This window comes from Oryza glaberrima, chromosome 2, assembly GCF_000147395.1.
Source record: "Oryza glaberrima chromosome 2, OglaRS2, whole genome shotgun sequence".
Lineage (NCBI taxonomy): Eukaryota > Viridiplantae > Streptophyta > Magnoliopsida > Poales > Poaceae > Oryza > Oryza glaberrima.
The window spans coordinates 23,573,534-23,586,563 of NC_068327.1; the positions used below are offsets into that span (position 1 = coordinate 23,573,534).

Consider the following 13,030-nt stretch of genomic DNA (forward strand, 5'->3'; position numbering starts at 1 on the left):
TTCCTTTTTCCGTTTTTCGAGAGGACACTGACGCTGACCCGAGGCTCTCGCCCAAACCTGGGCCGTGATTGGGCCGAAAGATTGCCTTCGATGGCGTGTTGCTAATTAGGCCCAACTACTTGCAAATTAATCGAATATTGGCCTAGCCAGCAGGTGCAAATTTCTCGTTTTTACGACAGTGCAAATATTGGAATTGGATGACAGTTACTAACAAGCCCGTCAACTTTCAATTTATCAAGAAGACAATAACGTGTGTAGCCTTGATTTTTCTTCTCAAGATATTCATGTTAAGACTTTTCTTTCGAAATTTGGATGACCGATTCAGGTTCCAGACCATGTGCATAAACAAAGGAAAGTGTGCACTAATGTGACCATGTGAGCACCATCATAGCACTGAAAGCTAGACACCGGTACAGAAGACATGCGAGTAAAAGAACAGGCAGACATGCCTATGGAAACTGGAATACTTTTCTCATGTTGCACCTTTCCAGAAGTTTGAACAAAAAAAAATCCCAATGCTTTTAGAAATAACCAAGCAATTGGTGATATCAACCATTTCGACAGCTTTCCCACTTGCACCTGAATACCTGGTAGTTCCATCGGATTATCTTGATTATTACAACTTATTCCATGCGGAAACCCCCTTAACGCTCTTTGATCTATCAAGCCGACGGCGCTACCAGTTCAAAATACAAGCAAGAAAAGCCAAAACCGAATGGCGAGGACAAAAAGGGTATCACGTTGGATTGCTCAGCAGCTGGTAAATACGGCCAGGCAAAATGTGATACGTCGAATTGATGCACAAAATGGACACCGGTGTTGCGGTGCTGCATCCTCTGAATTAGGTTGGATTGAACCAGCTACCCATGGAACCATTCATGTGGCCATTTCCATGGATGCCTGCACCATTAGGTGCTACGGACGATGTGGGGATCAGCGAGGACGGCAGACCAACTGCCATTGAAGGAGGCGAAGAGTATAAACCTGGGACGTGCGGGAGCGAAGGGGCACTCAAGCGATGACTGCTACCTTTCCTTTGCTGAATTGCATGTATCTGTCTTAAACCCCGCTCGTGGATGTTTGTGAGTGTCTCAAGCTCATCCAGTGATAAAGCTTCCACGCCGACACCATACACGGGAGCATGCCGTGCCATCTCTTCCTGAATTGAGGTCTCCAGGGTGTGAATATATTGCTGCAATAGGAAGATATGTGTCAGAAATCAAATATAGTGTGGAAAGGTCTGGGGAAGTTATTAAAGAAGAAAAAAGTGAATTGTGACAAATATGGTGAGCTCTTTCATCATTACGATTTACAAATACCACTGAACATTCCAAAATCATTTAATCATTTAAGAGCAGAAATATAAAAAACTGAATGCAAACATGCCTTAAATGCGTGCAATTGCACGTTTAATGTTACGCAGGCCACAATTTATCAGTTGACTGTTGGTTCAACGCCGTACAATCTACTACATAAACTGTAGAATGACCTACTTTCAACATTTTTGCATGCTCTTTACAGAATGTTGAATTTAGGCCAATCGTTCCCAATATAAAGTGGAAATGTAGTTGTTAAAACATTCCAAACTGGTACCCAAAAAAAAGTGGAGCACCCAAATTTGATCCATGGTTAAAACTAAGATAAACTATAATTAGACATTAAGGCTATTACTTAGTTGCTGTTCTCCACATTACTTTATTTTAATGACTAATTTTAATAAGTGGAAAACAACTCTGCGCCATAAGGAGTTTTCTACTAGAAAGATAAAGGGTGTCTTTGGTATTGAAAAATAATTCTATAATTAATATTAGGACTACTAGTTATTTTGGCAACGTAAAAAGTTAGCAAGGTGGAAGACCTGGCAAACTTGTAGTTTTGACTCCATTCCATCTATGTAAGCTTCACAACGAGTAATTTGGTCTTCTTTTTCTTTCTTTTCTCCCTCGGTTTGTCCAACTGTCTGAGTCAGCCTTCTTACTTCACCTTCAAGTGATTTCCGAATCTCTTCACGAGTCTGTGCTTCAGCAACAAACCGTTTGAATTCATCATCAACCCTTTTCCTTGAAGCTTCAACACCCTTAAGCCTCTCTGCCAAAGCATTCTTCTCCTTGGTTATTTTCTGTAGCATGCAAAAACATAAGTTTTGATGGGAAAACATTGATGTAGTTGATGTCACTAAAACTTTCAGTAGTAACATGTAAGGTAATGATAACACAAAAAAAAAAGCCAAAATGGCTTGCTCCATATGATTTTCATATCCAAAAAACATGCACTTGCAATTTATCATGCATGAATAATCCTGCACGTGGTGTAGTGGTATCGGTTGCTCCTCAAGGCATGCTGGAATCACATTCTTATGATACTATGTGCTAGTTCCAAACTTTGACATGAAATGTGTGGTGCTGCAGTGGCCATGAAAGAATTGTTAAAAATCAATGTATGGATCTTGATTCGTGGCAACTACAGATCGCAGGTAGGAAGTGCCAGAAGTAAAGGTGTGGATCCACAACTTCTGAAAAGAGCATGCCAAATTAACCAGAAAGTGTATTCGCATAATATAGAGAACCAAGGTCTAGGTGCACAGGCATGTTGAGAATAACGAGTAACATATATCTATAATAGTATCGAAGTGCAGAACAAAAGATGGGATTCAGTATGGATAAGACAGACTTTGTAAAGAGTTAGCATCATTTCAAGGTACTCCATTCGTTCCATATTGCAAATCATTTTAGTTTTGTCCTAAGTCAAACTTTGTCAGAGGTTATAAAAAAATGCACCAACATTTACAACATCAAATTAGTTTCATTAAATCCACCATGAAATATGTCTTGATAGTGCACTTATTTGTTATTGCAGATGTTGGTACATTTTCCTATGAACTCGGTCAAAATTAGAGAAGTTTGACTTAGGAAAAAACGTGTAGATGACTTGCAATATGGAACAGAGAGAGCATCTAACAACAGAAATGAACACTAGAACTTCAGAAGTGGACAGTTCATTTTGGTCGCGAACAAGTATTGCATGCTGTCTTTATGGTAGTTCACTCTAACCTTTAGTTCCTCGCGTTTCCATGCTTTGAACTGGGATAGTTGTGTCTCTGCTTCATGTAGACGATCATGAAGATTTTTCTTATCAGCAGTTAGCTTTACAATTTGCTCATCTTTTTCTGATCGTACCCATTCCAACTGATTCTCCATCTCCAGCATCTGCTCAGAAAGTTCCTTCTTCTCCCGGACAAAACGATCCTTCTCAGCTTTTAGCTCAGACTACAATAACAAGAAAATTAGAAGAAAAAGGTTAGGCTAGAAATAGATAACAATAGTCCGGCCAAACAGCTGAATGACAAGGAAATACCCTTAGATGCGCATTAGCTGCCTCTGACTCAGTTAGTTGTTGCATTAACACATCTTTTTCCTTAGTGAATTTTGTTTGTTCCATATCCATGTCTTCTCGCAAATGCATATTCTCATCTTCAGTAGCACATATTTGGTGCCAAAGATTTGCACGATCAGCTTGAGCAACTTCAGCAACCTCACGCAACATGTTCAAAACAGGTCTAGCAATTCCAAATTCCTCCTTAACAAGAAATACCAAGACATCCATATCTATGTCAACTGCTCGGCAGCTATCTGAAGTATTTGTTGCTCGTTCAACAAGACCCTTCAGAATTCTATATCTATAATGATCCTCGGTATATATCTTAAAAATGATAGCATAAAGCATCCGCACAAAATCTTGCACCCTGGTTTCTGTAGATAGAGATAATACCTCACCAAGTGCAAGGACTGAAGTGAAATCATCTTCTTGGACAGGCAAATGTTCAAACTGCCCGTCTAACAGAACTTGCTTGTTCTGTGAATCATTCACCATAGTCCCAGTCCCAGACTTAAGACTTAACCTGTGAGAATGCCTTCTTTCCAACACCATGGCTACTAATTGCAGCCCAAAGGCTCCTCGCAATAAAGCCCTCTGCAAAACCTGAGAAACTTCAACAAATAATCTGGGTATCGACAGCATTTCTATCAGTATAAAAACATCTGATAGATGATCTTTTCCATGTACAGCTTGACCTTGCAAAGAATGCATCCCTTCAGCTGAAAACTCGTCTGTACTACTAGTACTACAGGACATAGAGAGGCAACTGCTATCAGGCTCACAGTCAGAATCAATATCCTTCAACAAAGCATCAGCTACATCTGACCAGCTATGCACTGTTTTAGACAAGAAATCAAGCACACACAGGGGAACTTCAGTACCCAGATCTTTTAGTCTCCATCGGACAGCTCTAGCCTATGGAGAACAAGAAAGGCACACTAATAAGAAAAGTGAGAAGATAATTTTTAAAAAATAGGAAAGTAACATAATCTTGGATGGTAAACATACAGCTTGAGCAATATGCTGGCATTGTGATGCTGCCTTGAGAACATATGTAATGGCCTCTACAAGTGGCTCATCATTTGAATCAGCCAACAATTCGAGTGCATGAAAAGATGCTTGTTTCCAGATATCACAATCGAATTCTAGCTCAGATAGAGCATTAAAAACCTGTGATGTTAAAGACAAAGAACTACATTAGGTATCAGAGTTCACGTGCATGTTTAATCATTTACTGGCCTACTATATAAGCTAACCTTAGATACTGATACACTGTAGTCACAATATAGAAACACAAATGTAGAAATGTGTAGCCATTAGTTAATAAAAACAATGTAAATACATTTTTTTTTCACATAGTGACAGATAGGAAATCTTACCGGTAACCTCAACGAAGGCTCAGTATCTGGCTTTTGAAGATGATCTAACAGTGCACAAGCGGCAAGAGAGTGTTCTGAACTATCAACCAACTTTGGGACAAGGGCAACCAAATCTGGCTGAAGCTTCTTTGGAGATTTCTCTAGTACAAGTGCAATTTTCTGGACAGACTGAGGTCGTCTTCTTGGTTCAGGGCACCCATGTGGGACAGCACTGTCCAGTGCCCTCAATGAACTAACTATTAGTCCTAACAGCTCCTCTGATTGCTCTGGCCATTTTGTCTGAAAAAAAAAATCCAGCAGAGCAACTTATTATTGTTATCAAAGAAGAAAGATAAAAAAGAAGCTGACCATAATAGGAAACTTTAAGTCATACCCTGGAAGCCTGGTCAGAGCCTTCATCTTCTAGCAAATCAGCACCAGATACTTCAGGGGGAGAACAGGACTGTTCTAAAACTCTGGCAGGAATATCATTTGTACACTTATCTGTGTTTTGTACAGAAAGCCTATGATGGATATCATCATTGCCAGGTTTCAGCCTTTCATACTTATTACTGAAAGCACATTCTGTCAGTTCACCTTCAACATTGAGCTCTGGTGGAGAGCTAGCCCCATTCGAGTCAGGAGAAGTTTTGGAACTTGCTGAGGATGAGACATATGCTGGTCTTTCTTCTGAAGGTTGGCAGCACTCAACCATTATATCAAGAAGCAAGTCTATGATAGCCTGCTTCAAGACACTAACTCCCATCAGCAAACTGATGAGGCTTGTGGAACTCGAGTCGCACTTTGAAACATCTTTCTTTCCGCCAGCCCTGGTGGATACTTTGGTAGGAAGTAGCATGCGCTTTACTTTTGCTGGGTTATCGAGGTAAACACGCAGACCAGTAAGAAATCCAGCAATTGCACTAGCATCTGTTAGAATTTTCTCTCTTAAAGTAACCTGCGGCTGAGTATAGTTTTCACCATATGTAAGAGAAAACCCAGCTCTCGAGAGGAGGTTTCGGAACATATCTTCCTCATCACCACTCATATCCTCGCTGTCTTCAGACTCAATAAAGTCATCAGGATCTGTTGACAAATCATCCTGGTCGTCATCTGACGCCAAAACCTGCAATTGTGTGACTACTATAAGAGATGCAGAGAGCTTTTCTACCAGGCATGAACAGCAACAGTTATCCAAGTACAATACTACAGTATAGGAAAAGACTAGAAGGCCATAATGTTATGCTACCACCCGAATACAGGAAAACGAATAGAAGAACACCTGGACTGCTACTCATGCTTATGTCCTTAAATCTAGTGAATATTGACTAAGGCTGAGTTCTTTCCCCAACTTTCCCAACTCGGCTCCCTTGTGTTCCGTGCGCACGCTTTTCAAACTACTAAACGGTGTGTGTTTTGCAAAAAGTTTCTATACGAAAGTTGCTTAAAAAAATCATATTGATCCATTTTTGAAAAAAAAAAGTTAGCTAATACTTAATTAATCACGCGCTAATGGTCCGCTCCGTTTTCCGTGCGCAGCAAATGGGTTCCCAACCCAAACAAACGAGCACAGCCTAATAGTGCCCAGAACCTGGCATCTTCTTAAGGACTTTGAAATTGACATGTCAGTAATGCCACCAGACTTTGAAATCCATTGGCATGGAATACTGTCGTGCTTTAGTCCTGTTGTCTACAATGGATTTGAAGAAATCATTTTTTTGATTTCCTAGGATTTTTGGGTAGTTCAATGAAGAATGTACATATAAATGGAAAATGGACACAATATTCGATCTGACCAGTGTTGCAATTTATTTTTTTCTGTAAAAATGCTTAAAAGAACATTTCACCTATGCACCTTTGTAGTTGTGTGTTGTTCCAACTAAATAGATACACCTAATTATCAAATGATATAGCACTAGTTCTTCACAGAAGTTTAAATTATAGCCTATGTCTATATATGATTCCCGTCACAAAAAATTGAGCACTATAGTTGTTACATGTTGTCAACTTCCATTATTAATCTCTTATCATAATGTATCCACTAAATTAAAAATATATATATGCAGCTTGTGCAATCCCTGTTATTTACTAATCTCAGCTATACTATACAAAAAAGGTGTGTTAGCATTTCTAAGACTTGTGTCACTATACTCCCAAACATTCCAAAAGCAAACTAATCCAATATGACCCAAATCACCAAAAAATATGAGTATCCTAGGCTTTTTCAACTTATTATTCTTTTGATCTCTGTTATATGTTATATCAAATGTCAAGCTGCATAATCACATTCGATATGAACAATTGGATTTTACTGTACTGCAACAACATTTGGTTAGAAGCATGCATGCTATACAACACGAAGGCAATTTGGATGTATTTGGCGTAACTATAATAGTATCATGACTATCATCAATATTTACCCCAACCCAGCACAGGAAGCAAAAAGGAACAAGCCACATGAAAAACAGCAAATCCAATCTCACCTCAAGATCAGAGAAATCAAACCATGGACAGCAGTCTATGATTTCACAAACAAAAACAACAGTGTCCCGGACAAGAAAACCAGCATCAGTGTCCAACAGGTCTGAGACCTTCATGAACTGAAGAACTGAATTGTTCCATGTTTTTGTGCAGATTGATGATTCCTTACACACCGTTTTTGCAGAATTCTTCTGGTTAATTATAGCCATCTTATAGTGTACCCAAAAGTTCTTATCAGGATCAAACCCAGATGGCTGGTCACTTTCCAGGTATATGCAGATCGTATCAAACGACTCATATACACCTGCAAATTGTGAGAAGATGAGCACAAAATGCAAGAAATGCATGGCACAAGACATGAAAAGTAACTTCCTTTACCTATACGCAACTCACAACCACCAGCCTGGAAATATTTACTAAAAATCTTTCTTGTCTCCATAATATCCTTGAAGGATAAGAAATTTTCCACCTTCCACGTGAATGATGGACGTTTTGGCAAAGAATCAATCTGACATCCAGAACCTGAACTGCATGCTTCAGAATCTTCGTCACTAAGCTCTTGAATAGTAGCAGTTTCCTTCAGAATGAGAACCTCTGCAGCAAAAACAACAGTGTCCTGTACAAGAAAACCGGCATCCTGATCAAATAGGACAGTTAATGTCACAAATTCACGCCATCCCCAATCCTTTGCTGACTTAGAGTAACGGTTCTGAGATTCTTTCACTATTGTCCTCTCCTCTAATTTCTGATTGATGACAGACAATCTATGGCTCACAAAGCAGCTCCATTCACTGCTATTCCGGGGATCTGTCACTTCTAAAAACACTGACAGGTTGCATGGCGGTTGAGACTGCCCTGATTACAGAAATGTTAAGAGAACCAACTGACAGAATGAGTATTCGCATTCTTAAAGTATACAGTTACATAACTATAAGTAAACCATACTCAACAGCTACTTGATAGGAAAGTGACAACGATTAGATTGCAATGAAGCCATACGTTCGCAGAGAACTCAATAAATAGGACAAAAAATTGTGGCATCTGCAGTTTTTAGAAGATGTCGAGCCTGCTTAATAAAACAAATGTACTTAACAAAAATTGGGGCATCTATAGTTTTTAAAAGATGAGTTCAAATGACCATATGCTGCATCTAAGAGAGGAGAATTGGCACGATTTATGCAACAAACCAATTCATTTGTATCATTTAATTAATAAACAGGATTTGATCATATATTAAAACGAAAAACGTGAAACCCAAGCTGCTTAATTTATTTAGTGGCATACTAGCCAGTAGCTAAACTAGTTTTTTTTTTTTAATCTTTTGGGATTTACCTCATTTCCATTTCCAGGTTCCAATTTACACAGGCCACTTAACCTTGATTCCAAAATTTTCAAACAGTTAAAAGCACCCACACATTTAGCTATGTTATAGTTCTGATTAAATCAATCAGGTGTGTGATGTGTGTGCCTGGGTATGTTACCAAAGTTTAGCCTCTATAAGCAGTATATGTACTTATGTAGCAGAAATCCACAAGTTGATCTTGCAAACTACCAGATGAGTATGGAGAAAACATTTGCTAGAATGCTTACCCCGTGGATACACAATAAGGCGGCAGTCTCGATTCCCGACCTGAAACTTTCTGCTTTTGATGCACAGACCCGTGATCTTTCGCTTCTTGAGCAGCTCCTTCAATCTTGTGAAGTTCTCAATCCTCCACACAAACTTTCCAAAGTGTCCATCCGACTTTCTAGCCCCAGCTCGTCCACTGCCAGCACCACTCATGCCTGCTATCATCGGTAAGCTGCGAGTGAACGAGTTTGACTCCTTGATCACATGCACTGAAGCACTAAACACCACAGCACCATCAAGCAGGTAACCCCCATCCGCAGCCAAAAAATCATCCATTTTTATGTAATCTCCCCACCCAAGGCTGGCATTGTCAGCCCCAAACCGGCCATACGAGTCTTTGTGGATGTGACTCCCACCTGGCTTCTGATTGAGGATCGAAACACGAAAAAGACACCAGCACCCACGGTCACCATCGGGCACGCCGCTGCCCCCGGCACTCGACGGCAATGCTGATGCCGAGGACCCTGATGTTGCCTGCACCAAGGGCTCCTTGCTCTCCAGACACACCGACAAATGGTCCGCGCCAGATACATTACTCTGATAGACACTAATCCGGAGCCCGCAGTCGCTCCCACCGGCATTGGCCGCCGGGAAGAAGGCAGGGCTCATGATCTTCTGCGTGCGGACCATCTCCCGGAAGGTGCCGAAGTTGAGCACCTTCCAGGTGAAGCGGCCGTCGGCCTCGGCGAACGAGGCGGCCTCGGCGAGCACCGATATGTCGGCGGCGATGACGAGGGAGTCGTGCGGCGGGAAGAGGTAGGCGGCGGCGGCGGACGGCGCGAAGTCGCACCAGCCGTGCGACCGCTTCTTGGAGGAGAAGCGGTGCCACGAGTCGCGCGCCAGGGACTTGGAGGGATCGGGGGAAGGGTGGGCGACGGAGAGGCGGTAGCTGAGGAAGCACTCCCATTTGGAGGAGGAGGAGGTGGTGGTGGCGGACGACGACGACGTCGGGGTTTTGGGGTCGAGCACCTGGAGGTAGAGGGAGAGGTAGCCCGGGAGCGCCTGCGAGTCGCCGCGCGGGTAGAGGAGGAGGCGGCAGTCGAAGCCGCCCACCTCGAAGTAGCGGCTGTAGAAGGTGCGGGCGCGGGTGCGGGGGAAGTCCGGGAGCGTCCACCGGCACGACGCGGAGGCGTCGCCGCGCCGCTCGACGGAGAACGTGGCCAACGGGGAGTCCGACGCCGACGGGGAAGGGTCGTCGGCCGCCGCCGCCGCCGCCGCGGCGGCGGCGGGAGGGGAGGGAGTGGTGGGCTTCATGGAGGATTGGGGATTTTTTTTTTTTCCTCCTCTCCTCTCTCTGATTGTTTTTTTGGGATGCTTTTCTCTCTTTTTTTTTTTTTTCTGGGGGGTGATGGTTTGGGTTTTCCTTGGTCCTGCGGCAGGCAGGAAGCCAGGAACAGAGGCTTTGATGAGGTGATGAGGCTGCTGCTGATGCTTTCCAACCAGTGATGCTAAAATACATGGTTTTGTTTAAGGTTGCTTTACATATTATACGGTTTGTAAGGTTTATTCGGATATATTCCCAGTCAGTGATAGATACTTAGATATAAATTAATTAATATACATAAACTAATAGTTTTTTACCTATAAACTATAATAGTTTTGATTGGATGTATTTGTAATTTTTGCCCTGGGAGAAAAGTATGAGTTATCACGAGATTGGTGCTATCTCAAACATTAAATCCTTAAGCCACTAGTGATGTATTCTTACTTATTCAAATTTACTTTATGGTCTATAGCATTTTATTAAGGTAAATCTAAACATAGATGGTACTAATAAATGGTGCTTGCATGCAATTTAATTAATTTGCGTAAATCTGCAAAATTTAAGTGAATGACATACATGATCCTGTTAAGAAAATAGTTTTATTTGTCTTGGATTGATACCAGTTGGTATGTTTGGCTAAGCTAGCTAAGAAAATGGAAGTTTTTTTGGAATGCTTTTCTCTTTTTTTATGGGAAAGCCGGAAACAGGGTGAGGTATGATATTTTCCAAGCATTGATGGTAGTTTCTAGTTTGCTCTAAGTTGTTTTATAGACTATAGTTTAAATGTTTATTAAGGTTGCTTATTAAGGTAATTCAAGCATGCAATGTAACAATGATAAGTACTAAGTTGTAAGTTAATTAATATATACAAAACTACATGTTTTGATTGGATACATAAGGAATTTTTCCGCTGAAAAAAGTTACATATGCTAGGTTGTCACAAGGTTGGTGCTAGCTCAAGCATTAAAACCTTAAGCCATTAGTGATGTTGTCTCGATTGTTCAAAGTCGCTTTATGATTTACAATATTTTATTTTTAAGATAAAACCAAACATAGATAGCAACAATAATTACCTCTACTTAGTTGTAAGCTATTGATGTGCACAAAGCTAAGCTATGAGTTTTGAGTGAATGGCATACATGATGTTAAAAAAAATGTTGGGGGTTGACCCGTGCGTATATTTGTATATGGTTACATCAACAAAGAAGTGCAATACAATTGTCGCAACATCTAAGAAAGAAGGTTGAAAGTTGGTGCTAGCTGTATTTCTAGTAATACGTTCCTAAAATATATCCCCTGTATTTTCTTATAGGTCTTTATATGGGTTATTGCTAAACAAAAGCATCATATCCCCTTAAATCTCAATCCCTACAAATAAGCAAAGATAAAATCTCTATTTTCCAAAGGAAGAAAACAAATTTTAGTGCATTACAAATAGAAACAAATCATCGCTACCAGCTACAAGTGACGATAAAGGCTACCGCTGTGTCCTGCTCGGCTGCTCGGGAAGCGGTGGGATAGAGGACTAGCGGGACACTTGGGGACGAGGCTGCAATGCCACGCCCTACATCTACTCATCGACGAGAAGCCTGATCGAGTTGAGCCGGGGAAGCCACGTCATCCCTGCCGCTACTGGCAGAGCTACGTCGGCGTAGGATGGAGGGCCGCTCGGCTGGAGATGCTCTTAATGACATTAAAAACTTAAACCTATATGTGTAATGTATAGATGGAAATAGTTAAATTCTATGTTTGTCTTTTCGGTGTTTAGGTGTATATGTTTCAATTGTGATCATAATTGTTGTGCACCGAAAATTAGCAACCCATTCCTTTTTAAAAGTAATTTATTTTTGTAAGAATCATGTACTAATTTAACTTTGCTTCAAGAAAATGGTCATATCCGATAAAACTCATTCTAGCTACCACATGTTTTATCGGTTTATAATTGTGTCATGGTTATGGATACCACATACCTAATAGTAGTTGACTAAGCTCGGCAGGGCCCACCACATACCATGTCTTATACGGAATCATACCTTGTGTATAGAAGGAGATCCGGATAAAGAAGGACAAATAGAGTTCTATATAGAAACGGCAAGTACTACTCGGATTGTATCCATATTGGTCTCCCTAGTTCTACTTGGACAGGGGGAATCTATGGGTATAAATACAAGCTCTCCTATGAGGAGAGGGATAAGCCACAAGCCAACACACGCCGCTAGATCCATCAGAGATTAGCCTAGACATTCCCCATCCGGTGCCTATGGAGGCCAGCAAGAGGGATCTAGCACCATCTCTGATCTCGACGAGTTCATATTCAAGGAGGAAGACTACCCCGTCATCGACTACGAGTTGGTTATCCATGCTGCCAAGTTGAAGACAGCTAGATAGGTTATTCCAAATATTGTACTTGTGTGATCCAAATGAATAAAGAGCAACACCGGCTTCGGCCAACAAGATGTAGGGCTATTATTTGACAGTAAGGAGCCCGAATCTGTATAAAAATCCTTGTCCCCATCTCTTTTACCTCAATCTCGCATATAACCTGGTACCGAGGATCCCCATACCATATAAATACCGTAGTCATGACCTCAAACGTCGACAAGTTGTGTGTCTCATATAACACCTAAATCGGCAACAGGTTGACAAATCTTTAAGTGACATAGCAATCATAAACAAATTGAAACTTAAAAAATATATAAATATTCAAGTTAACTTGTCATAAACATTTTCAAACACAAAAACAAAAAAATATCAGCTCCATCATTTACCCGTTGGCTTATCAGCCACAAGTCGCATGCAAAATTTAATTTTCTGGAAGTTAGATTTTAGGATTTTCTTTGTTGTAGTTTAGTTTTCAACATGGGCTTTTCAATCGCTAAGAATACATCTATGAAAGTTTTATCTATAAGTTATATTTGGTTG

The 13,030-nt window shown here is 40.9% G+C and overlaps 1 protein-coding gene across 1 annotated transcript; it reads right to left on the minus strand.

Moving 5' to 3' along the window:
- Positions 1–428: 428 nt before the first annotated feature.
- LOC127762205 (uncharacterized) lies at positions 429–10,195 on the minus strand. Its single transcript, XM_052286619.1, has 10 exons — positions 8,805–10,195; positions 7,593–8,069; positions 7,217–7,518; positions 5,128–5,859; positions 4,755–5,033; positions 4,384–4,545; positions 3,355–4,290; positions 3,051–3,266; positions 1,859–2,119; positions 429–1,192 (listed from the first exon to the last, which is right to left on the minus strand). Exons 1-10 carry the CDS (start codon positions 10,096–10,098, stop codon positions 842–844), a joined length of 5,010 nt encoding a protein of 1,669 aa, XP_052142579.1. The 5' UTR covers positions 10,099–10,195; the 3' UTR covers positions 429–841.
- Positions 10,196–13,030: the final 2,835 nt, after the last annotated feature.

What these genes read in the sequence shown, in the direction of transcription:
- LOC127762205 (XM_052286619.1), bottom strand. Translation starts at nt 10,098, where the DNA reads ATGAAGCCCACCACTCCCTCCCCTCCCGCCGCCGCCGCGGCGGCGGCG. An exon ending in CCTTATTGTGTATCCACGGG is followed by an intron (nt 8,070 to 8,804) that starts GTAAGCATTCTA and finishes TTCTGTAATCAG; the next exon opens with GGCAGTCTCAACCGCCATGC. An exon ending in GCCAGCATATTGCTCAAGCT is followed by an intron (nt 4,291 to 4,383) that starts GTATGTTTACCA and finishes TGTTCTCCATAG; the next exon opens with GCTAGAGCTGTCCGATGGAG.